We start from the raw sequence: 26,411 nt of genomic DNA, 5'->3' as shown, positions 1-26,411 counted from the left end.
ACTTTGTGCATAGCAACTCAATAAGGCAAGGTAGAATTTTAATAGAACAGGCTGATACCCAGATGGGGATTAAGGCAGTTTCGTGAACACTTAAGGAAGAGAGAGGAGCTACATTTAAGGGCAGGAATGTAACAATACTTCCCTGAGCAATGACTGTTCCCGCTGTTGCTGCAGAAGGGGTAGTTGGCCCCTTCTTGCCTGGGGCTGGGTCTATTCCCAGTTACAGAGCATTTCAGGGTGGCTCTAACTTCTGATTGCTCTTTCTAGTTGTCCATAAAGCTGTAAATAGAGACAGCAGGTAGGATTCTTTCCTAACAATGCTGTTTAGCTGCTACTGAGCAGTACAGAGGAGATTTTGCTGGGAAAAGTGGCTCTGCAAGGTGCCCTGCAGCAGGGCCACCCTGCCTGGTTTTGGGTCTTGCCACCTTTGGAGGTGTTCTGACAACAGATACCAGGTCTTCTTCTCCCAAAAATGTTGTAAATGCTGATGTTGGTGGTAGTGCCCTAATTAATTACTCCTCCTCCCAGACCCCAAACAAAGAATTTTTCATTCAGATCAAGTAGAGTGACCTACTGGAAATGTCTGTATTTGTATTTCTTTTATAAAACTTTATTTTGTGGTATGCAATATACCACAAAATGGAAAATGAACTAACTGCTGAATAGTGCTTTGAGCGGGTTTGAACAGATGGGGGAAAAAAAGACTTTATAGCCACAAAGTGACCACAAGGATTTATGGATGCTTTATTTTTCCAAGAAATTACATATTTTCAACGCAAATAACATGGAAAGAGATGGCTGGGATGGATGGACCCTGGACGGTAAGAGTTTATTCCATGAGGTTTGCTTTGGTAAAAGCTCAGTTTTTTTAAATGGAAGTGTAGTGGCCCAAAGGTGATACATGGATGTACTGGTAAAAAGTGGTGGGGTTGGAGTCATATCATCCGGTTCTATGCAGTTTCCATGTTGATGGTGACAGACTGAGGAAGAATTTCAGGCAAATCTTGAGTGCCATCTGGTCTTTCTGAATTTGGCTTGTTCTGGGAAGGAATGGGAAAGTTGTATTTGAAGTCGATGTTGGCTGAAGAAACACTTGCAAAATGACAAACTGAGCCCTTGATTTCTGTTTTGAGGTGTTTGTTTCCTACAGTTGGGAATTTTTATTTCCTTGGATAGAATAACTGACAATTAACATAAGCCCACAATAGTTTGTTTGCATTTTAAAGACAGCTGCTGTTTCGGGGTTTGTTTTTTGTGTTTTTCTTTTTTTTCTTTCTCTGGGAAAAATACTAGCATATAAAGGTTGGGGGTGGGGGGCGGGGGGTTGTTCTTTTTATTTTCCCCTACTTGCTAAATAACTGGATACTTTTGAAGCCCTCTTTTGGCTATTGTTCATGACTGTGACAATATACTTCTTCAGATGATTATTTTGTTTGAAGACCTGTTCTCAGTAGCTCACATGAGTATTCAGGCCACTCTGTCTTAACAGAAATCTACAAATTATTAGAAGGTGTTGCTTTGATTTCAGTTAAAAAAAAAAATCTCAATTGTGCTTGTAGGATAAATGTCTCAGGCTGTCAATTTGCGTTGTGTTTGAAAAACCTACTAAACAACGATGAGTTACAGGGCTGTGAACAACAGCCAGGAACCTTCACTCCTGCTATCTTTGCTTTTGGACAAAAGTCTCATTTTATTATTTTCATATTGTTGGGGAAATGTTGGTGTCATGATTTTGTAGCCTCTGTTGGCCATGGGTATGTAGAAGCCTTTAAGCATAGCAAGCAGATGAAGTTAAGCGTGCAAATAAGAACAACATAGCATTTGGTACCTGGAGAATTCCTCTTAGACAGACAGGATGTGCTTTACAAATGCTGTGGAAAAATACAGATACGCTAGTTAGAAGGAGCAGCAAATGTTACCTTGGGAAATAACTAAAAATAACAGCTGTTCATGAGCTGATGGCATTAAAAATGTGTACCTGGTCAGATTTGATCTGATAGGGTGATAGGAAGTTTTAAGTGTTTAATGTTGTACAAATCAAGCTCTCTTCTTGCTGAAGTGTGATAAGACAGTAGCTATTGGATACAATCACTGCAACTGCTCTACATAAAGTCAGAGTCTAGAGATTTGGTATTGACCAAAACAGCCTCCTCTGCTGTGGCTGAATTGAGTCTTTTGCATGGTGTGACTGCAGGATACGCATATTGCCACGGTCGTTTTCACACATAAGTCTTTTGACCTAGCACAGCTGGAACTTTGCATGATATGCCTGAGAGGCTAAAAGCCCACTGTAATGAAAGTGTAAGAGAGGAGAAATGTAGGGTGGATGTTGAACTCTTGCACCTACCCTCGTAGTTGATGCAGCCATTTGAGTCTTCCTGACCTTTCATGAGTTCGTCTACTTCTTCTTCTGTCATCTTCTCACCTGAGAGTGGACAGAGCTTGTTTCATTCTTCCACACAGAACTGAGGCTGAAACCTACAGCTTTTCCAAAGGCTTTCCTTATTTTCTGAGACAGTGAAAAAACACCTATATATAACATGAACTTAATTAATTTCAACTTTCTTTAGAAGACAGAGACGTATATGCATAGGGATTCTAGTTATTCCCACAGAGTAAAGAAACTATGCAGCAAATCCTCTACTTTTGTCCATTTGTGTTATGTCGCTGAGATGTACACACTTTTCTCTCTATTCGTCAAATAACACTCACTCGTAATATCTTGCCTGAATTTAGGTGTCATAAGCCTAGCCTTTTCCTTTGGTCTTTAGTAGAAACCCCAAAGCTCTGTTTGCTTTCTTTGTGGATTCACAGTTAGGAAACCCAGAGTCTTGTCTGACTTGGTAGCCTCCTGCTTCTTCGAACTGTTTGGACTACCTTCCCACCCTCTCTCATGCCTTCAAACAGCAGCAGTGTTTGAGGAGCTTGCAGAGAGGATGATCCCTTACCCAGGGTAGCCAGCACATGACGGAGCTCAGCACCCATGACTGTGCCGTTGCCCTCCTTGTCAAAGACACGCAGACCTTCAACGAAGTCTTCAAAGGTGCCCTGTTCCTTGTTGTTGGCAGCTGCTTGCAGCATGGGCAGGAACTCTTCAAAAGTAATCTTCTTGGCATTCAACTCTGGGAGAAAAAACACCAGTTGCTACATGCTAGACATTTGTATGTGTATTCCTTAGACATATTTGCCTTCAAATGTGGGAGAGCCTCCCCTACCTCATTTTCACAGCTTTTTCTAGCCTTTACTCTAGTCTTTGCCTCAAAAGTTGACAGTTCGTTTGCAGAATCTGGATTCTCTTATCCTGTGAGTTAATTTTCACATACATCTGATTTTTCACATCCTTGCTCCAGGATCCTTCTCACATAGCTTTGTATGCTTGTGTGCATGCTATATTTTTCTTTCAGAAATGTAATTTGCTCTATGAGTTAATCTGTGAAAGGATTTTGAGAGTGAGGGAACTGCAGAATACAGTCAAACAAAAATCTTGAGCCCCAGCAATGGGGAAAAGATAACCAGAGTGGGATGTGGTGATTTAGACAAGCCCCTGAGGTTGCTCACATGTTACTGACCTCTTCAGGGTCTCTTTGATGTGGTGGCAGAGCTTATTAGCAAAAAAATAAACGAATTAAAACTAGGAAAGTACAGTGTGGTGGGTTGCCAATAGTAAATTTGGGCATGTTCACAATGGAGGTTTAAGACCTCCTGAGCTTAGTTCATCTAACCCCTTTCCTCTCATGAACCAAAAGTTATTGCTCGTTTTGCTTTGTTTTGGGGTTTGTTTTTGGTTTTTTTTTGATCAAGGCTGCCAAATAAAATAATCTTTCTATTCTTTCTTCCTTCTTCCTGGATCTTTCCATTGCCAGCCTTCATCTGGGCAGTAGCAAAATATAATAGATGGAAATGTGACAGATATTTTTCATTATACAGTTGTTACAAAACCTATTTTGCTATGTAGCTTATATCAAATTTACTGTCAGTTATTGCTGGAATCACTTCAAGTCCTGGTATGATCTCACCTCCGTGTTCGTCCTCAATGCTTCCTGCTGGTGCCAAAGATTTCTAAGTTGTTGCTCAGAGCTGTCTTTACCAGGCCAGAGGATGTGAATATAATTTAGCTTATTTTAATATGGTTCTGCATGACTGAAATCAGGGATCACCTGCTTCTAGAGCCTTATAAAAGGAGGGGACTACATTATTTATCCTTTCTTTTTATCTCTAAAAGGGAGGAAAAGGAAATAAAAAAGGGCTGCAATAATAAATGGCCAATATATGCCTCAGTGTGCCCAGGTTTGTAGGAGCTTTGGAAATACCATTCCAGTCAGCTGAAATATACAGATGGGTTTCCAGTCCTGGGACATGTCTTGGCTTGTGCAGAAATTCTTGCATTGGAAGGACCTGAAGAGCTGAGTATCAGCTGTTAGAAAAGGACTCACAGCTCCCCAAGGAAAAGCTGGGGCACTAATGGACTGTGAGCAACAATGAGTGTGTGTTATGCCTACACTGAGTTGACACCAAAATGGTCCCTACAGAGAACTCCCTATGTCCTAAGGAGAAAGTTTTCCTCTATTCCCCGTCAGCATCATTTTCTTCCAAAGAAATTAGTGCAATACCATGTATTGTTGCATAGTCCCCCTCACTCCCCATCAGAGTAAGAGCTCCCCTCTCTCCTGCTGTGACTATTGGTGTTGCCTCATTTCTGTTCCTCAGTCTCAAGAAGGGCCCAAAAGACTGTAGGGCACTTACCCTCTTTGCTTGGGTTTCCCAGGATTTTGTTGATTTCTGCATTTGTAGGGTTCTGCCCCAGTGCCCGGATGATATCGCCAACCTGGCTGAGGGTGATCTTGGCATCACCAGTCCTGTCAAAGAGGAGGAAGGCCTCCTTGAAGTCTGCAAGAGAAGAGCAACATTGAGCCAGGCAGCTCCCTATTGACAAAGATGTGAGCCTGTTGTCTCCTGGCACTGTTCCACTGACTCCAGGGGAGTCAGCCAGGGGAATTTTTGGCCCACAGTCCCAAGAAAAACTCCTCCCCTCTGACATTTCTGTTTCACGATTTTTAAACTTTTATATCTACCTTTCATATCTTTCCTGGTTCTAATAACCATCAATAGCTTTATGATTGACCCTGTAGCTATTTCAAGGACAGGGGGAAGATAAGTTCTCTACCAACATTGTCGTTCAGGAACAGGTTTCTTCACATGATGTAGCAGCAGATGGTAAAAATGTTGTTATCCACTCCACCTTATCTCTCCAGAGAACTGGGACTGTCAAGTGCCTAGCAGTGCAAACCCTCTGCCTGCTTCAGTGGGTTCTGCCTGCAATCCCAGCATCTCAACTGCACAGTGCTAATAGGAAACTAGAAGGTGGATTTCAAATGCTTTTACTGTTGTTTTCCCTTAAAATTGCCTTACAATGGGATTTCTAAACATGTTTGTTCCCTCTTTTTTTCTGTGCTTTGTAGTGTCCCTGCTTCTTGTAGATGAATGCATATTCTGCTTTTCCAGTGGAAGTACTCGTGGTGCTTTTTCCTGTGCATTTCCAGTGTTCTCACTTTGAGACTTCACTTCCTTCAGTGCTGCCAAGTGATCAGTGTTCACTTATTTCCTCTTGTTGGACAAGGCCTTTGGGTACAGGCATTTCTCCTACAAAAATCAGCACAGATAGTTGCCTTCATTGCACTGCCAGCCTTCATCTTCTGTTGTGAAGTTCCGTGTCAATCATATTACTATATTTCATGGCTTTTTTAGAGTCTTTGAATAAAGAACTGTGTCTTTAAAAAAAGAGGATGGGACAAAGGTCAACTGTGTGGGTAAAAAGCTATGTTTGAACTTCATATGCCACAAGCATCTTGGACTGTGCTGTTGATCTCTTCTGCACTGCAGTGTCTGATGATGCTGTGGTTTAGCTCCAAGTAAACCAAGTAAAATGTCTTTTCCTTGGCTGTGATGCACATCCAGCAGCCAGACAGGCTTTGTGTTTTGCAGCCTGTGGAATGTTCGTTCTGCTTTGGGGCAGGTTTAGGAGTAAGAAGCCACATTTCGGATCATGTCTTCATTCATCTTGCGCTGGGAACATGTAATGCAGAGGTATTTATGTTTATGCTTTAGTCTTCCTTGTACCATCCTGGTGGAGTTGTTGCTGGCACCCAGTAAAAGTGCTGATACAGAGTGTCAGCCTGCTTGGCTGTAATCTAATACATCTGAAACTAATCCTCTTACTGTCTGATGTGAGACACCTATAACCCTTTGCTGCTAACTCTCTTTCTTTACAGTTTTTATTGCAGGGTATGAAATCATGGCCTTCGGGACTTGTATAGAGCTTCCTGGTATCAGCTCCAGAAGCTGAGATCAGTGGAGCTGTAGTGATTTCTACCATATGATCTAATCTTTCATCTGCTAAATCAATGACCTTTAGCTGCAGAGAAGTATAAAACAATGCCAGTGTGCTAATAGCAAAGCCATCAGGAGAGTTTCTGCATTTTGTAAACCCCATGAAGTTTTATGTTCACTGGGTTCTGAACACAGCTCTCCAGCTTGGAGAAAAGAACTGATTTATTTTTGTCTCTCAGGCGTGCATTTCACTGCAATATATCTTTGCTGTGGGGTTTTTATTTTCAATTTTTTTTTTTTAATAGCCAGTCCTAATTTATACCTCTGCTGGAGCAAGCATGTTTAAAATCTTTCTGAGGATGGTACTACACAGCTGCTGGTGCATCAACCTGTGCGATGGAAATAGTTACTGAGGGTGAGCCATCTCTGCTCCAGGGAAATTCTCCCTCTCTCAAGTAGTTTCCATTTCTCTGCTGCTAGGTTCAGTCATTGCAATGTTACAGCAGCTGAATGATCTGAAATATGTAGGGAAGCTGTAAGAAATATTTTGCTTCATTATACATGCCAGCAGCTTTGAATCGAGGACATTTTTCCATGAACCCTCCCAATCCTTTTGTAAAAGTTTCAGAATTAAAAAGTAAGGAAGAGTCCAAATGACTTTTTTTGTGACCAAGAGAGTCTGAACTGCAAGAAGATAATTGTTACCAGTCTCACTTGCTGCACTATACCTCTCCTTATTGCTTTGATGATGTAACTGAGAATAGGCTCATGTTCACAAAGTTTAAGACTCTCTCAAGACCTGTTTCTAGCTATTCCACTCCCTCTGAATTTCTAGGAAATCCTTGTATCTTCTTTTCGAAACACTTTCTTCAGTCTAATATATGTGCTACTGATTTTTTGACATTTTTAGATGTTACTTAATCTAGCCCAAATGCATCTCTTAGGCTATTTGAAACACTTAAAATTAGATTTTCAGAGCTTCAGTTAGAATTATTGTTCATGTCAGAATTTTTCTAGAAGATTGAAATAAAAAGTTTGGAAGCTGCAAGTTGCTTGTGAATCAAAAAATACAGTGAGATGCTCAAGAACTGCAGCATATCCAGACCATTGTGTAAGCAGCAGTTTACACAGGTCACTTATTTGCTGGCTATTTCCATGCTTAAAGAATATTTTTACAGTAAAACAGCATTTGTTCCTCCCCTTCCACAACACCTCCTGTCAGAAGTTGACACGTAGAACTCTTGCTTCTTCTGTTCACGTGAGAGTGCAAAGTCACTGCAGCTAAGTCAAATTTTCAACCCACTTCCTCCTCCTCTTGTCCTCCTTCTGCCTATTTCCCCTGGGATGGTCAAGTTTAAGACTTATATTCAGCATCCTTGTGAAGAGCCAGAACAGGAGCACAACTGAAAAATGTTCAGTAGGTAGAGACAGTGTATTTCCTCTTTGTACCATGGTATAAACTTCTCAGTTCAGATAGCGTGTAAACAAACATCCAGATAAATTACACGTAGATCTACGGTCACCTTCTTCTTCAGCATAAGTCATCAGCACTGCTCTGAAGTCAATAGTGTGGTGATTTATACCAGATGAAGTCTTAGCTCATTGTTTCATAAAACTTAATTTCTGAGCCTGTAGCTCTTTTCTGAACCCACATACATGTAAAACACATCAGCTCTCTTGTAACTTACCATCCTGTTGCTCCTTGGAGAACTCGATCTGTTGGAAGGAAATTAATCACAAAAAATAGCTTAGGAAGGGGGGGCTGGGGGACAACCTGTGTGTTTTCTAAAGCATCCAGCTCAATCCATGAGCCATCTTCCAAAAGAGCAAAAATTTGGCCTGTAAAATGTGCAGAAGTAATGCAGATAGCAAAAGAGCTGTTAAGGCTAGTGAATATTTAGCATTTGGTAGCCATTGTGTTCCCCCTCCTGCCCCCTGTTAAAGTTTAACTTTGATTTCACTTACCATTGATTTCATCAGCAGAGAAGGACTGCAGTTGGGGAGAAAAGAGAGAGAAAAAAGAACTAGTACTGCTGAAAATGCACTGAGAGAAAGTAAATAGCGCGAAGTACCTGTGTGCTTTCACTTCTGTCTCTAATGTAGTTAGGCCATAGCAACCTAATCTAGCAACTTCCTGTGTAAAAACGCATCAGCAAGTCTATTCTTAAAGTTTTCAATAAAATCTACGTCGCAAGGAAAGCCAGAGCTATGGCAAGAAGCAACAAAAATTGAAAGTCTCTTAACTAACAAAGAAGTCATTAATTACCATCAGGTCCATTTACTGTTTCAGCATAGATCCATTTTAGTTATACAATTTGAAGTAATATTTTTAAACAAGCAGGGTTCTTTTCATTAACACAGAAATTAAATCAATCCCTTTATGTCTCAAATTAGTTTTTGATGGTACGTTGTTTCATAAAGTACTAATCTATGATATTTGCTTATATAAAAATACAATTTTTCCTCACCACTTTAGGTGGTTGCATTTGATTAAAAAAAGGTTAGGAAATTGTAACCCTTCTGTTGGAAGCTGTGGAAGCTGCACCACTACTGTTGCCTAGTTCGGAACTGGAGGCTAGCTGGAAAACCTTGCATAGTCCTTTAAGTTTAGACAGGAAAACCAAGCAAACCTAAACTGTCTTCTGGACTGTCCTTCCCCCACCCCCCAAGACCTAACATGGGCAAGAAGCCCCATTTACTTATGTAAAATACACTGGCTGGCTGCTAACCATTAGCTTTCCAGTGCACCCACCATGATTGAGTTGGAAATGCAGAGCAGCAGAAAGGCAGAAAGGATTAGCTGAGAGGTCTTGAGAGTGGTCCTGCTTTTCTTGCCTTTCTTCCCCTTATTTATCCGGTAGTGATGACGGCATTGCCTGGATTAGGTGTCAGAAGGAAGAGGTCCCTCCCCTTGGCGAGTTCTTTAGCTTTCTTAGGGCAAAGTGACAGGAGGCTCCATGTCTTGATAGACATCTTATGATGGCTATTTTTAGGAGGCTGTAGAGGGGCAGGGAGTGACAAGCAGTAAGTTTGATTCACGTCAGCACTTTCTGGGTCCATACCATCAGGAGGAGATATTCCTTGTCCAGATCTACCAAGACTTCCTTATAGGGAAGGATTCTATTTCTTCGATAAGCTGTAGAGTCAGTGAGCAAGGAGCATTGAGGGTGAGGAGTGTCACATGTTTGCCCAGCTGGCTGGTTATACACATGGCTTGCAGGATGTATGAGATGCAGCTGAATGGTCCTCATATCTTTGCTGGGCTTTGCTCAACCCCTTACATGGATAATACAGTGCCCAACATTAGAAGAGTAGTTCTGCTGCCTGTCTGCTCAGGGGGATCGAGTTGTTGACACTGAGCAGAAAAGTTATCTGTCAACAGAGGTGGTATCCTGTTGTGAAGCTCTTCCTCTGCACTGACCATGTTTTCCAAATTTTTAACATTTTGAAAGGAATAATTATCTGTGTATTTTGGAACCAATTATATTAAGTTAGTGGCTAATGTGTAGATGTACCCTGCAGGGCAGTGGAAAATCTATATTCGTGGTAGCCTGTGATCTCTAGGATACTCTTCCTCTGGGGCTGGGGTTAGGCAGGGCACCAGGGTGCTGTGTTTAGAGCTCACAGGTGTGTGCAGAAGTGGTGCTGCTCAGGTGTTTGTGAGGTTGAGGCAAAGGAGAAACTGTGATAGAAGCTAAGGACCCCAAAAGTCTTTGTGAACTGGAAGGATGACTGTTTATGGTGGGGAAAGGGGTACTTACTTTTTGGGTTTTAGGGTGGTCATGGTGGGCCTACAGATAGGGAACAGGAGGTAGAGGCTGCAGCTTTTTTACTAGAAAAGACCTAGGCCCACCATGTAGCATCCCCCAAGACCAGGTTGAATATCTGAATGGATGTTATGACATGTACAGGATTAGCAAAATTTGCTCCAAGCTTCTTCCTTTCCCTGTTGCCTCAACCAGATCAAGAATGTCATGAAACCAGGGTGGGAATAGTTGTGTGACAACAACAGACTCTCAGTTCTGAACTCAAATCCCCCCTTTTGACTTCTATTGCTTGCCTCTGTTAAGCAGTCACTGCTCCTGGTTTTCTAAAGATGAGATGTGATTAGTGAGAAAAACTTTCTCCTGTAGCTTACTTCGTTACCCTGAAGAGAAGCATAACCTTTGTGATTGTGTATTTCAGTATATTGAGGACTCTGAATGAAAGAATCAAATTCAAGCTGACTTAATTTTACTGGTGTTTCTAAACAGAACAGTCAAATTAAATATATTTGAGATACTAACCTCCTACCTCCTATTTAAAAAAAATAAAGATGCAACTGCGAAGATTTTTCTGAGCTTGCCATTTTAGCTGGAAAAAGCTCTGTTCAAACAAATTATTTGCCTTTTTTTAGAAATACCTGGAAATATACTGAGTATGAAAAAAAGCTTCACTGACAATCCTTTGCTTTTGGTTGATTGGTTTGTTGTTGGGTTTTGGTGTTTCTTTTGCTATTTGTAATCTATTAGCCTGTGGGAACAGGGATGTGTTCCTGATGGTGTAGCCACAATCAGGTGCAGCTGCATAGAAAAGGGACTGGTGTTTTTGCACTGGGTTTGCTGACATAGGTTTAGCACAGTGCAGAGCTCCTGATTCACACTGGCTGGGGCTGGAAATTGGGCACGTGAGAAAGGTCATCGAGATCTTTGCCATCACTCCCCATGAATTAATAGATGAGCTTTCAAAGACTTTGGCAGAGCTGAAATGGTGTCTGGGTCAATGTAGAATGTTGCTTTTTGTGGAATTTTCCTTCTGCCCTCACCATCTTGCTCTGCAGTGCTGGCAACTGGAAAGTGTTCCCCTGAAAACAGATCTGAATTTTTTGTTTGTTTGTTTTTTTGTTTGTTTCTTTTTTGTTTTAGGGAAAACTTAGACTCATTTTCTTGAGCAGATAAGTTTTATGTTTGGCTACAACAAAGCTCATCCCAAAAGATGCCAGGCAAAAAATAATTGGAGTGCATTTGTCTTGGGCATAGAAAACAGGTACCTGGATTACTCATCTGGATTAAATGGGCTATCAAATATCTATCAATCGAGAGGGGTCTACACATAATCTAATTATCTTTTGACCATATAAGACTTTGTCTCAGATTTCAGATGAGGAAAAAAAAGTGCACCATATCAGCCCTTCATTTTAGTACTGATCCTTGAATAAAATCTCACTAAGATTTTACTGGGGAGGAATATTCTAGCATGGACATGTTGCATTCACTTAAATTAAGAACAGCCCTGCTCTAAGACAATAGGTCTGTTGGGGGGTTAAGGTGTACTTGCTTTCAGTAAGGGCCCCTACAAAATGGCCTAGATGAAAAATATGTCAAATATTCCTTAAAAGAAATTAAAGGTGAGATTTCTGATTCTACAAGGAGCTTTCAGAAAATTCAAAAGGGACAAAGAAATATTTTGCAGTGATCTGGTCTTTGTTCTGATCTTGGCAGTGTTCTCTGCATTGTCAGAGGACACTGTGAGTCTTGAGGCTTTAGGGATGATTTTGATATTTCAGGGAGTCCAGTTAAACAAAAATTGAATGCCTGACCCCTAGCAAAAAGAATGAAAGGTTGAAGCAACTGAAACACCTGGGAAAGACCAGAACGCCTTGGATTTTTCTAACTTCATATAGCCCTTATTTATGGGCAGAGTTATTATACAGAAGGCTATCTGTGCCAAAGAAAAAGGTGGTGTGTTTTGAGTTTGGGTTTTTTTTGCTTTGTTCCTTGCATTATCTGTGTCCACCTTCTAGTAATTCTGTTGCTAGAGGCATTTTGACTAGGTCCCAGTTATTGGGTGGGGTGGATGGGGTTGTATGTAACTCTTTATCACCAGCTAAACAGAGACCCAATCCACACAAATCCTTATTTCCAAATTATTAACGAAGTTCCTGATTTCCCAAAAATCACTGGTTTATGTGCCTTAGGGCCCCAAGCGTTACAGTATGATGCTGTGCTCACCTCTTTAGGCTGGTGGGTACTGGGAGTGAGTACAGCTGTGCTGAGGGGAAGCTGCCTTCTGCTCACTGTAACTCAGGAAAGGTCTGGACAGGATGAAAAGCCCTGGGAAAGGGTGCTGCTGAGAGTTAAAGCATTAAGCTGCTCCATCTGCTTGTTACCTTTTGGATGAATGACAAGAAGTGAGTCATCTGAGGAGTTTATTAAAGAGTCATCAGATATTTCAAGGCACTGCCTTTAAAAGAGGTTAAAACAAATCAGATATCTTGGAAAATCAGAGAGGATAAAATTTGAGTCTCCTATAATACTCTTGTATATTTAGCCTTCTATGAGGACTAGAGGAATTTTTTCTTTTTTTTTTTTTTTTTAATGAAGTTAAGCTAGGATTGTGTCTACAGTATGATACCTGCTCACCGTTAATGTCTGCTCCTTGATTAATACAGCTGCACATCTTTTCTAGTAGAGATCACTGAGTGCAGGATTACACAGCTTCCAAACCCCTCTGAGAAGCAGGTTGTCCTTTTCCCGTCCCTTGCCTCAGTTACGTAACTTGTGCAATCAATGCCATAGGTTTTAGAGAGGCTGCTTCTCATTTAAGTAAGAATTAACAGCCTGATGGATTTAGATTCCTGTCATGTGAGGCAGAGAAACTTTAGCAGAAGAGCTTTTGAGAAACTGAGGTCTGTTTTGAGAACAGAGCTGCCTAGAAATACAATTGCAGAACGAATAAAAACAACCACCATTAATACAGGAGAGAAAATTGCATGTGTGATACTATGAGGTTTGAAATAATAATTAAAAAATATCTCTGAGTTTAAATGACTTGACTGCAGATTAATTTGACTTTTTTCCTAAACATTTTGTGTAACTTTCCAGTTTACAGATTTTTAAAACTTGTAACTTCACAATTGCTTTGCAGCTGTACAAAAACGTTTGGATGCGCCTTGACGTTTAATTAATGTGCCCTTCTGAAATATCTGGGTGTGATATGCACTCTAGCTGCACTGTTGATCATATCCTTTTAAACACATTTCATTAGCTTCAGGGGGAAAGTGCCTTCAGCAGTACTCATTTGTAAACATGTTCCTTTTCTAATTGCTTTTGTGCTTGAATGTGTATAATCAAGGGGATACACAAGATATGAGGCTCTGGAGCCCTGCTTTTGCAGGGACTTCTTGTTTTAACATGCCTCCCAGCGGCACTGTTAGAGTGTTAACGTAATTTAAACCCTTGCTACTTGACATTTAAGTGCTCTGTGGTAAACTAGTCAGTTGAAAGTGCTTCTTGGCAGTGGGTATAAGATGTAATAAAGCCTTAGTGAAACAAGGGCAAATTTCCAGGTTGCTTGTTTCATATCTCCTTACAGACAACTTCTTTCTCTGCTTGTCATTGGCTAAATTTGTCACCTTCTTGCTTTATGTAAGATTAACTCAAATATCTTGTTACTATGTTTTACAATGTCTCTGTGCTCTGAGGGGGCTTAAAACAGTATTTTAGAAATATTGTGGGGTTGTTTGATGGGAGTAAAGCTCTGCCACGTAACTCCTGTTAACACTTGGAGTTACCCTGTGCACTCTTAAAATGTTATATTTTGTGTAATTTGCTTTAAATTCCGCTGTTTCTACCAAGGTTTGCCATTCACCAGAGCCTCCAAAGGCTATAGGTATTCTTTTTTAAATGCTGCTAAAGCTGTGAATTACTAAGGATGGATCTTGTTTAAAGAAAAAAATCATTATTTTTCAAAAAATTTTTCTGGTTAGCAACATTAAGGAAAAATTTCTACTAATATGTGTGGGTACTCTCTACTTTTGAGGGACTCCTTGCTTAGCAGCAGTTTAGGAAGAAAAGGAGGCAAAGTTCTTCTGAAAACTTTGTAAACAAAACTAAGCTGTGGTTTTTTGTGTGTCGTTTCCAACAGTGTCCCAAGGGGATGTCTTGGTGTGCAGCAATCTGTTGTCCAAGTTGCCTGTCCTGTGACGCTTTTATGCCATGCCTTGCCTGTCCTGTGTTTGTCAGCAGCATGAGTTGTGACATGTCAGTGGCGAGGTTCAGAGAGGCGAGGGCTGTGGCTGGGGCTGTTCCGGGCTGGATCCTGGGTGGTGTTGTGTCACGGGTCAAAGCAGTAGCAGGAAGCTGGTCTGGATGGCATCAGAGAGGCACTTTTACATTTCTTAAGACTGAATTTATATTGACGCTTGTCCCCTTCCTACCTGTACGGACACTTGGGACTGGTGACCTTGTCCAACAGATCACCAGTCCTAGGGAATCCTTCTGGAGTCATAGCTGGAGCTAGATCAGGCATAATTTGAAGACCTGATCCAAAATTTTCAAGTAAAAACCTGCTGTTTCCTAAAAAACCCCATAGCGCTTCTGAGCAAAGCTACCGTTGACATTCCTGCTCTCACTCCACAGCTTCATGTGGAGTTTGTCTGCAGCACAACAGCTCTCCGAGTGCTTCAGCTGACATTTGCAGTGCTGCTTGCCCTCCAGCCCAGGAGTTTTCTGTCAGTGCATTTTAGTGAGTTTATCTCTCTCTGGTTATATCCAAAGCAATGTCTGTTCAGAGATGATCTACTCAAGTAGGGAATGTAACAAGAAATAACGACACTTGGAGAAATACTTTTTACTGCCCTTAGAGCTCTTCAGTTAAAAGCAATCACAGGCTTGCTTCCATGCAACAGGCATTGTCATCATGCATCACACAGTTACACAAGATTTTAGCAAGCCTTTACTAGTTGGTAGCTTTTAATTATATTTCTCCTAAACATTTGGGTGGCTTATCTGCAGTTGGGCATGGTATAATTGATGTCCTGGGATTTCAGTCTTAAAAACACCAGCATAGGAAACCTTGTGTACCCCTGAACCTCACTTCCACTGTGGACACTTGTCCAATCTCTGTCTCTGCTCAAGCGAGGATACTCAGCTGTATCCTTGAAGCAAAGGACCTAACGTGACACCAGATCAGGGCGCTACACATTCAGATCACCATCTGCAGAGCAGAAGCCTGCGAAGCACTGCACTCACCATCTTCAGCATTTGCATCCTAGTTGATTTTACGAGCCTGGGCTCTGTCCAAGGGCTGGTTACTTGTGGTGGGAAGGACTCCTAGATTTCCACTAGGAAACCAATATGCTTTTCTTGTTGGTAATAGGGACTAAGTTATACAGATTTGCGCAATGGGAAGTTTATCCATTTCCCACTGCCTCAGTTGCTAAGCCAAGCATGGGACATCTGCATCATTCATGTTTCATTCCAGTTGTTGCAGACATAGACCCACAGTAGTGTTTTCCATCACTTAAACATTCCTTCTCACTCAAGCTTGTATGGGAGAAGAAGGTTGATAAAACAGATAAACTGTCTTTTTAGGGGTGTACTGGGCCACAGTTTTAACTGCAGAATTCTTGGGGGTCTCTTAAGAAAATTATCTCTATGGTCATTTTGATTTTAGTCATGGTTGGTTCCCATTGGTGGCTCTCAGCTGCATCCATTGCCCTGTTCTCTTCTCAGCTATTATTTAATCTTTAACTTTTGTGCCTATGCAAATCCAAGACGTGTTAGTAATAAAGAAAATTGGAAATATACATTTGGTCTGGAAAGGCTTGTGCAAAGCAGATTGAGTTTTTATGGTGTTCCCTGAGTAGAGGGAAATAGGTCTTCACATTTCCATTTAAAACCAAGTTCTTCGTCTCTGCCTTGACTCTCTTCCTATGGTTGTTATGCTGTAACCCAAACTGAGCCGTAAAAGGGCTGAGTTTAGAGATTTGAGTCTACCAGTTGGGTTCCTGTCACTCAGTTTTATATTCCATAGATGTTGCTCAAAAATAGAACATCTTGTATAAGATGCTGTTGACACTAGCAAATCACCACATATTTGCTCTAATTGGCTTAATTTCAAGAGATGGATAAAGAACAGAAAAGAATGAATGGCCTGTTGCAACTTAATCACAGCTTCTGATGGTGATAGACAAACCTAGCTTGAGTCCTCCTAAGAAAGGAGGAAAAAAGTGCCAAAGTTGCAAAACGTGTATCCCAAAAAGTTCAGAAAACCAGATTCCCTGGAGATAGGCCAAGAAGGGCATCTGAGTGGGGAGGTACCACCAAGAGAATCACTACTTGTGTTTGTAAACCACCATATTTGTTTTGGAGACTATTATGACTTCTGATGCCAACTGAGAATGAAGTACACAGCCAAATGTAAGCTGTAAGCCCTGGTTAGGCAACTCTACCCTTACCCACCCCAGCTGTAACAAGGGGCTTGGATGTGTCTTTATAAAAGCTAACAAATCCTCTCTGTGTGTTTACCTGCTGTGTGGCTCCCCTAATCATCCTGGCACTGTAGCCTGACATTCCCAGTCACCTCTCCTGAGTAGCAACCTCTGGCATGGCTGCTAATTCCCTGAGGAGTGAAGCATAGCCCAATTGATCCCCTTCTTTAAAGTGATGTGGGTTTTGTCTCCATGTCTGGTAAATCACTGCAAAGAGCCCCAGGTCAGGACTGTTCATTCAGTCCCAGTCAAAAGCTTAGTTTTAAGTACTCTCTTGTTCCAAAGTTTTGCTGGAAATGGTGCTGTACCTTTTATCATGCTGAGACTTTGGTGGCTGAATGGAAGGACTGAGAAATAATTGAGGGACTTGGCTAAGACTCCAAAAACTTTGATTCCTGACTCTGCCACATATCCTAGGCAAATTACTTATAACATGAAATTGTGTCCCTTCACTGCCTGAACTCTCAAAATGTGAAAAGGGGTAACAACCCATGGGGGCTGGTTGGGACCCAGAAGAAAATATTTTGCCTGATATCTTTCAAAAGAAAGTCTCCCTAAATTCCATGTTCTTCTATCAGTCTGAATATGACAAAACCTGGAGAGTTTTCTCTGTTCTACCAGTGTGTATTTCTTGCTGCTATTTCATTTGGGTAAAGAAGTGAACTGCAAAGATGCCTCAGAGTGCAATCTGACATTTTTTAGCTGGTAATATATTATTATTTATATGAAGATAGATTAGCTAGGTTCAATGGAGCTCAAAATTCTATTTTCTCCTGGTTAACTGGACATAGAAAGCTATCAAATCCCATTAAGTTATTTAGCAGGAAATTTAGCTTGGCTCCTATCATCTAGTGCAATGTGAGGCCTAATCTAATTTTCAGACAGTATGCTCAAAACTAGTGGGTTTTTCATGTACTCTTCAAAATTCTAAGTATTTCAAAATGTCTTTTTTTTTCCTCTTTTCAATGGCTTCAGCTTCAGTCTTATGAGAAGATACATATTCTTTTAGAAAAATACTGACTACTGATTGGTAAAATTAAAGTAAACTTGGAGAAGTTTCACTAAATGGCTTAACATCTTGATACTATATATATTAAGGTATCTGAAATACAATTCATCATGTATAGGTCCTATTAATAGTTTTTGTCCTTCTTTTACCCATAATAGGCATGATTCTTTATGTAGAATTCAGCGAATTGGTCCTGGGACCAATCAGCTTGTCAGGTAGGTGCAGAATAACTATTTATAGTGCTACTCAAGAGAAACTAGTCTGTCTCTTCATCTCTTAACTGCTTAGCCTCCCTCTCCTCTTTCCTAAGAAAAGAATCTCCCGAAATGGAGGAGTTTTCTTTGAAGGGTCAGGGCAACAGTGAGTGATGTTGGTTGACATGCAAAATCTAAAGACATTATGAGAACAAATGGCAGTGCAGTCAGACGGAAACGTCCAAAAGACTCTTTCTCTTTGTTGCTTTCAATTTGCAGCAAATTGTGATCAAACATGTAAGGGTGAGAAGAAATCACTTGAAATGTTTCCATCCGTGGCTTTCTTGCTCGTGGTCTCACCAGTGTTTGTTGTACAGTGCAAATGAAAAAAAAATAGGAAAAACTGCCAAATCTCTCTGTTTTAAACTGTTTTGTTTTGTTTCTTTTAAACGTTAAGTCATATTGATCTCAAAGCACATGACCAAAGCGTCATCAGGTGGTTCAAAAATTTGGAAAAGAATTTTAAACTATAAGAGATTGGTTTTAGTACAGCGCTATGAGAAAACATTGTATTTCAAGTTTCAGTAACCACTTTCCTGTCCTCATGTACCTACTTTAGGTGGTTTTTTTTCTTTTTTTTTTTTTTTGTTTTGTTTGTTGTTGTTGTTTTTGTGTCATTTTTTTAAAATTTATCTTTACCAAACAAGTGAGACTGGTACCAATTGGGTAAAATGTCTGAGGTCCACACTCCAACATACTTTTGACATCCCCAGGCTTCACTCCTGTGTTAAATCATGCACCATGCCTTACACTCTAAAGCTACTAAAATAGTTAAAATCTCAGACACGTCAGCAAATCTATCAGCTGAGGTTACTCATTCATTTCCTTGCAGTCTCCAAACCAGAACCAAACACATGCAACACTTCACTGCAACTCTTACCCAGGACTCTACTGCCTTTCCCCTGTGGGCCTGTGATCAGCACACACACATTTACCTTGATGCTCTTGAGGTCGATGGCGGGTTCTTTGGGCTTGGCTGGCGCAGGGGCTGGTGCTGGTGCTGGCGCAGGCGCTGGTGCTGCAGCTGCTGCTGGTTTCTTTACGTCCTTCTTTGGTGCCATTTTGTGTTGCTTAAACTGGAAAGTAAAAGTGCCCCTCAAAAAAAAGTTAAAAAAACAAACAAACAAACAAAAACCACTTAACAAGTGATTCCTGGGAGAGGAGCAATGGTCAGAATGAGCCACAGCCTGTGCCCTGGAGGAGGATCCGATGTGTTAAACTCTGTAAGGGCATATATATATTTCACTTAGTGCCTCATACAGCCCTGACACATGCAGCTGGATTGGACAGCCTGATAATCAAGGGGGATGTCATTCTAGCTAGAGCTATAAATGGAATATAAGAGTTCAGGGCTTTATGAGATCAAGGGACTTTTTTCCCCTTTAAAACCCAATCCACCTCGCCTGTCTTTTTTAAGCATGCAAAGGAGAGGGAAATATAACAAGCCCAGTTTCATATCTGCCGTTGATCTGAAATTTGGGCATGGATTGAATGGTCCTTTTCCTCATCAGAATTTTAGTTCTGCTTAAGTAATAAATCTTCTTTCTTTCCTTCCCTCCTGGCCCCTTTTCCTCCATGCCTGTGTAGTACTCCAGGAGGATTCAGTTTCAAATAGTAATTTTGACTTTCGTGGCTGGGGGGAATCATAATTTTGCAACCCCATTTGCCTCTCTCTCTACAACCCCTCTCTCCTCCTCTGCTTCCTTTTTGTTCAAGGAAGTGTTGCTCAAGCAAAGGCTCTGGGTGTTTAAAAATAAAGCAGACAAATACGGAAAACACCACAGAACCTTCAGCCAAGGCATCTCTCCCTGACCTGACCTCGGGTGTCTCTCAGCTGTTCTTACTATTCCTTTCCATCACATTAAGACTGTGTTTAAAATTGAAAATTGCTTCCTTTAATCTTCTTTTTCCTCTCCTAGGGATAAGCTGTGCCCTAATAGAATGGAGATCAGCTGGATGTTGTCTTCCCATACTGAAAGGTATGTATTGTTTGTAATGTATTTATTATTGGAAAATAGCCATCAGGCAATGGAGGCACTTCTGTTTTCACCTTGTTTGCCTGCCATCCTGTGACCCTTGTTTATCTTTCTACCCCTCAGTCTCCTGATGGATGTCCCTGCTCTCCATGCTCTCCAAGAGACGCAGCTTTCAGAAGATGGCTTTTGTGTTTTCACTAGACTTTTTCCATGATAGCAAAACAGCTTCTAACTCTTTCAGACTTGATGGTTTCCCTGAGTCCATATGATTGAGATTTTCCACAGAAGAATCCAGGAGTGCTGATTGTTCCTCCCTTGTTTAGAAATCCCTCTCATATTTACTCTGAAGATTCCTGAAGTTTTGTGCTAGTAAGTGCAGGGCTTTTGATGGGGCCCATGTTTCTGTCTCATGAACTATACTGTAGAGTGTTCTATACTCAGACGTTAAAAGCTTGAAGGCCCAGACATCCAAAATTTGGCAGGATATCCAAGCACTTGCATTTTAGATTAATGTGTTTTAAGGAAGGTAAACTTACCAAAATATGCACACCAAGAAGAGGGATGGAGAGTGGCAAAAGGTGTACTTTTATGTAGGATCATGCTCACATGTCTTCTTTGCTACAGCCCATGACCTTGAGCAAGGCACTTGTTGGAAGTTGAGTCATCACTTTTGAATCAGCAGACCTATACTGATGAAGCCTTGGCTCAGTCTCTGCTTTAGGGACCACAGATCAGGAAGGACTTTATTTCCTATTTCTCTGCCTTTAGTCTAAAGCCTGTGATATATGAGCTCTGCTGGCTGCCTCTCAAGGTGCTTTATGGAGGGATTCCTGCTCTGCTAGACTGTCTGGGAAGGTGGTAGCATGGACTCTCTGCACTGCTGCTGATTAGCAGGAGCCTGTGGACTGTCATCCCCAAGGGGCCTGATGAGGGCATCTCCAGTGATTCTGATGTTTTACATTGCACAAACCAAACTTCAGTGAATCCATCAGTAGAATGAATCCTGGAGGTGTAACTTGGATGGAAATAGCGTAAACCAATTTTTATGAATCCCTACACCTGTGAAAAATATCATTGCAAGAAAGAATTGGTAATGATCTAATAATTTCTATGATCACCTGTGATTTGCAATGAAATAAGCCTGAAAGCCACCACCAAATATATTTTTCAAGGAAGAAAGGATTTCAGGAATGAAGAACAAACTTAGTGTTGTTTTTTCACAATCGTGGCCTGTGTAAGAATGCAGATGTGTCTAGATCTGCTTCATTCTGCCAGTAAAGGTGGTTTTGTGAGGTGCTGACCCAAAATAATTGTATATTGATTGGATGAGAAGATAAAACAGGTATGGAGGAGGACGATAGCAGGTCCTTATTTCAATTGCTGGGTTAAGGATTTGGATCAAGTCAGTTCTCTGGTGCTGGGATAGAACACCACAGGTTTATCTGCCTGGCAATCTTGGATGTGTCCCAAGACATCTCTGGGAACATGTCAGGTATGTCCTTGGGGAGCAAAGTCATTCCAGGTGATGCAGAGATGTGTACCTGTGGCATGAAGCTGTGTCAGGAGAGGACTGGGTTAGATATCAGGAAAATGATTTTCATTCAGAGGGTGGTCAAGCACTGGAACAGGCTCCCCAGGGTAGTGGTCACAGCACCAAGCCTGACAGAGCTCCAGAAATGTTTGGTCAGTGCTGTCAGGCACAGGGTGTTATTCTTGGGGCTGTCCTGTGCAGGGCCAGCAGTTGGACTCAATGATCCTTGTGGGTCCCTTTCAACTCAGGATATTCTGTGATTCTGTGATCTTGCATGGGAGGTTTGCAGTTCTCTGGTAGTGCTATGCTATCTCGAAGCCTAGGCTGTGGGTTCCAGGGGCTGCAGCAGGAAGGCTCCTCTTTCACTTTTAGCAGCCACTTTTTGCAAGCAGGATTGCCAGAGTAAAATCCAGGCTCTCCCTTGTGCTTGCTAGGACTTGCTGAGATCCATGTTCAAGGGAAGGCAGCAGCAGCTGGGAATGAGAATTCATAGGCACCTGCCTTGTTGGGTGCACAGCTCCTGGGCAGTGCATGGATGCTTCTCTCATGCAAAAAGATTCATGTTGAGGGGAAAGAACAGTGATGGGGCTTCAGGTTTCTCAAGGGCCCAGAAAATTCAGTAGTGAGAAAGGTATTGGTTGGAAGCCATGTCCTGTTTGCCCTGCTACTCACTGACACAAGGGGCAGCTTGCTTGGGGCTTGCCTGGTTTTTATTGGTTTAATTGATGAGGATGTGGTTCTGGCCAATGCAAAACTTTTATGCATTTGGGCTGGATTTAGTTGAACTAACATAAGGGAAGTGTGTTTTATGTCCAGATCATTGAAGTGATTCATTCTGAAACTTCTGAAGTGGAATATGTTCCTTGTGTCAGGCTAAAGTCACAGGGAGGTGGTATCAATTGCAGCACCAGAATGGAAATGGGAATACCTGTATTGGGCTGCACTCCCTGTGTGTTTACTCTGAGACTTCTGTCTTTCTGCTCAGTTTTAAAAGGAGAGCTCTGTTTTGGGCTTCCTGTAGCCCAGGGAGTCAGGCCCTTCTTCAGGAGGAGGGAGCGAATGGCTTAAATTCATACTATGAAGTAGAAGACAAGATCCCCTGTATTTCAGCAAGCCCTGGAGTTGTTGGAAGAAAAGGTGAGTGCTGCTGCTTCTGTGCTGTTTCATAATGAACTCCCTTTGAGACTTTTGCCTTTTGCTGTCTAAAATCCCTGAAAATGCAATTAACTTCCTATTTGTTTAGTGGAATTGTTGATGAGGTCACAGCAGGATACCAGATCAAGTACCAGGGGAAATGTTGGTTGCTCAGATAGCTCTGATGGGAGTTTGCTTTCAGTCGAGGTGTGAGAATATAGCCTGTTTACAAATACCTAAGTACAGTCAGCATATTCCACTCTTTTCCTGGAGACTTTCTTCTGTCCCATGCACACTTACTTGCTACAATTTCAGCTATTGTGTTTTCTCCTTCGTATGATCAACTCCTATCTGACACCTGTTGCTGTTAAATATTTGCTGTGTTCCTCTTCTGAAGGCTGGGTGGCTGCAATGTCAGCAGGAAAAATTACAAGTGTACATGCACCACCTGGCAAGCAGCAATCTCTGAGAAAGATTGCTGTGGTCTGGAGCTGTCCCCTGGTACAAACACATATTTTATTCAGCCCATAAGTGAGAAGTGGTCTCGTTTTCTAATGTAAATACAGGGATACTCAAGGAGGAGCCTGCTGACCACAAACAAGGGAGGTTCAGTGAAATTTAAAACTAATACATGCAAATGGTGTTTTTTTCCAACACCAGTTTAATTGTACACCTTGGAAGATTGTTTGAAGCCAAGAACCTAATAAGATCCAGGAAGGAACTCAGTATTTAGGCAGTTATCAGGAGTATATGACTTACCATAATCCACAACAGATTTGGAAAGAATATATAATCCATTTTACTGTGCTTGAGCAGTTCTTGAACTGATGGAGACTGGGTGCATTTTTCCACACCAAGATGCTGCAGAGCTCCTTGTGCTCTCTTCAATATGTAATTTTTGCCATGTTTGAGAGGCACAGCTTGTCTGGTTTGATTCTTGCCTGTTTCATCAAAGGTCTAAGTATTAAGCCAGGGATCCACTTCCAGCAAACTTTAAGGTCTCAGCTTTAGCTGCAATGCTGGCTGTGTGCCAGAGTGCCTAATTAATCTGCTAATGATTTGGCTTTTCAGTGGTCACAGCATGAAAGACAACTTTCAACAAAATAGCAAAGTCTTTTGCTATCCAAGGTGCTCAGAGCTGCAGAACCTCCTGATGAGCTGTAGACATTTGTGTAGAAGAGAGTGAAGCCCGAAAAATTGCCTGGTCAGCATGTTTTATGGATCTTGGTCTTAGGACCCTGTCAGGAAGGTGGTCAGGGAGCAGGGTACAGCATGGGAGGAGATCTGGAGCTGACTGCAGGGGTGTCACCAGCAGTCAGGAGTGGCCCCATGGGATTTGCAGGTGGTGGGAAATAGGGCAGTGATGGGTGAACACTGGACACAGCTTTATATAATGGCACAAAGATTGGATTACATGGACAAGTGAAGGGCTCTGTTGGCTGGAGAGAAGATTTGTCTCTTGACTCCTTTAAGTGCTGCGTAAGGTGTTGCTAGCCTGAATGCAGCCAGCGGCACGTAGCAGTCACAGGGCAGTGTAGGCTGAAGTCAAACCTTGCTGAAGGAGCAGGCAAAGGAATGAGCATCTAAAGAAGGGGAAAGAAGGCACCAGCTGGTGTGCCACATATAGCACACGGCTGACTTAGCACTTGTGCCACGTTGTCCTTCTGCTCAAGGTTTTCTAATTCTGTCCCAGACGATGTCAGTGTCCCTCAGCAACTGGCAGCAGCACATACAAGGCATTCCCTGGAGAGCCGAGGAGTGTCTCAGTCAGCCCCCGCCTTGCCCCAGGAGGGCTGCCTGAGGGGGGAGCAGCTTCCTGAAGGTGTGTCTGCTTCTCAGCCTTGCCTGGATGACTTGGGGGCTCCCTTCAACCTCATCTTTGGGAAGCTCACCTTCCTCATGCCATTATTCCCTGTGGAAGAAAGTGTCACCGAAGAGCTCTTTGCAGTTTGCTTTCCACTGTCCTGTAAAGTTTCCAGTTATTTTTTTGGCACCTTGGTTTCCTCGTCATGAGCACCAGTTTATAGATCACTGAGCAACCAGGCTCTGAAATGAAAGTGCCTGGCTAAATGTACCAACAGTATGCATGAACAGAGGGCGATGGAGGCAGAAAGTGTGCATTGAATCCCACCAGGCAGGACTCTCTACCAAGGACAGCACTAGCTGGCAGGCCTGGAGGGGTACTATGTAGTTAGAAACATAACCATTAGGCACTGGATCAGATGTTAAATTCTGCGTGCTCTCTCACACTGAGCAAGATAAAATCCCCTTGGTGCTGCTTTGGGAAATTGGGATTCCTGTGTCTTCAGAGCTCCACAGCCTGTGTGTGAGCTGCAGAGATTCCCTTGCCTTTTCCTTCCTCTCTTTTCCCAGGAGCATACAGCAGAGGATTTAAATTACTGCCATTTAGAATGATCTGTCTTTCTCGGGTCCCCTTTTAATCTACTAGGAGATGGAGTGACTTCAGGCTTGGAAAGGGCATTGAAAGATAGCTCAGTATCTGGCCCGGACTCCCCACATACCTGCATTGCCTGGAAGGTTTCATTATGACTTATGGGGCATCAGCCTCTTTCACTTTTTTCTTCTCCCTCTCACTTTTGACACAAAGTGCTCCAGGTCTTGAGTCAGACCAGGAACCAAAGGACTAACTGGCTTAATGTGATGTGGTTTAAGTTTTGCTGATTTCTGTTAGGGATCAACCAGGCTTGAAATTTAACAGAACTCAAAGGTCTTACCTGTTTTTGGGAAATCTGGTGCTATCACAATCTAGACCTCTTTTTCTCTTCAGTCATTATTAAGACTTCTCAATGAGGTATGGATATCTTTCAAGACCTGGAGCTTGGAGATACGAGCATCATTCTCTGAAATCCTATATTCTCTGTCCCTGTCACTGGAATCCTGTCTTTGCCAAGCACACAGTCTGCATTTGCTTAAATACTGCTAAAAGCCCAGACATTCCAAAATGTGTTTAATACACCGGACCACCCTGTTGTTGAATTACCTGCATGATTCTTGCTGTTGTGTTAGAATTTAAGTGGTATGTAGCTCAGTCGTATGCAAACCTTGAGACAGCCCAGCAAGAATGAAGACATAGGAACCAAAATTTTTCAACTATTTCCATGTTTAGCAGTAAGTACTTTGGATTTATGAAACCTGTGTAGGTTTCACATAATACTTGTGCATTTTGAATCATATCCATGGAGATGATTGTCTTGGGGAGAGGTGGCCATACCTACATTATCATACGATCAATCACATTATACATATCTCAGAAAGCTGTTTTAAGAATGTAAGTAGCATTGTCAAAGCTTATTAAGCCCTGATAGAGTCGCCACAAATATCTAGGATTTACCTGTGCCACAGTTGTCTGAGATGACACAAATGAACATAAAGCATTTGATGAGCTCCTCTTTTCTCATGAATCACTATGATAATGTTTCTAAGCACCCTGTGTAAAAAGTGTCTGTATGCAGAGAAGTGACATGGAAAGATGGAGCTGACAGTTTGGGATGTTTGGGAGTTTGAGGTTATTGTGTCTGGTGGCAGTGTTCCCTCTGGCACTCCCAGATGTCACATCCCTCTATAATTGATGCTGTACCTTTGGTCCAGCCTCTCAGCCATCCCAACTCAATGGTCTCTCTGAACTTATATTCTTCTGTACCATTAACAGGTGCTTTCTGGTGGCACTGTATCCTTTTATCCCAGCAGGATGTTCATTCCCAGTGCTGAGCCCATGGCTGGAGAGGTGTCTTCCACCCAGCAGGCAAAGGAAGCTGCAGGCAGGGCCGGGCAGGGTTTTCTTGTACTTCTCCAACCAGTCAGAGGTAAAGAGCCTCCTTTTAGAAATGTCACAAGATGACAATGTGTGTCTCTTAATGCTTTTAGTGGGAGAGGGGAGACTCAGCAACCAGTCATGCTGCAGTCCAAG

General features: G+C 42.0%; 2 protein-coding genes across 6 annotated transcripts in view; one reads left to right on the top strand and one right to left on the bottom strand.

Annotated features, from left to right (window-relative positions):
• The window catches only part of LOC125328865, a 43,863-nt gene that overhangs the window by 6,357 nt on the left and 11,095 nt on the right, over window positions 1–26,411 (top strand). For 2 of the 3 annotated variants that reach the window (XR_007204910.1, XR_007204909.1), the window contains exons 2-3: window positions 19,762–19,821; window positions 19,942–20,187. The gene's annotated coding sequence lies outside the window, so the exon portion shown is untranslated. Of the gene's footprint in view, window positions 1–19,761; window positions 19,822–19,941; window positions 20,188–22,334; window positions 24,275–26,411 lie in introns of those variants that run through there. The other variant, XR_007204912.1, reaches the window with a different exon arrangement.
• Window positions 721–19,066, bottom strand: MYL1 (myosin light chain 1). Of its 3 annotated transcripts, XM_048310047.1 has the most exons (8): window positions 9,080–9,142; window positions 8,293–8,317; window positions 8,016–8,043; window positions 4,744–4,887; window positions 2,949–3,122; window positions 2,348–2,425; window positions 1,829–1,871; window positions 721–1,040 (listed from the first exon to the last, which is right to left on the bottom strand). In XM_048310047.1, exons 2-7 carry the CDS (start codon window positions 8,302–8,304, stop codon window positions 1,843–1,845), a joined length of 465 nt encoding a protein of 154 aa, XP_048166004.1. In that variant the 5' UTR covers window positions 8,305–8,317; window positions 9,080–9,142; the 3' UTR covers window positions 721–1,040; window positions 1,829–1,842. The 3 variants fall into 3 exon arrangements, with proteins under 3 accessions (XP_048166004.1, XP_048166003.1, XP_048166005.1); XM_048310046.1 differs by lacking the exons at window positions 8,293–8,317; window positions 9,080–9,142 and adding an exon at window positions 18,778–19,066; XM_048310048.1 differs by lacking the exon at window positions 8,016–8,043 and having other exon boundaries at window positions 9,080–9,163.

The sequence above is a fragment of the Corvus hawaiiensis genome, chromosome 7 (genome assembly GCF_020740725.1).
Source record: "Corvus hawaiiensis isolate bCorHaw1 chromosome 7, bCorHaw1.pri.cur, whole genome shotgun sequence".
NCBI lineage: Eukaryota > Metazoa > Chordata > Aves > Passeriformes > Corvidae > Corvus > Corvus hawaiiensis.
The sequence above is the reverse complement of the archived record's forward strand: the minus strand, read 5'-3'. Positions and strand labels throughout refer to the sequence as shown.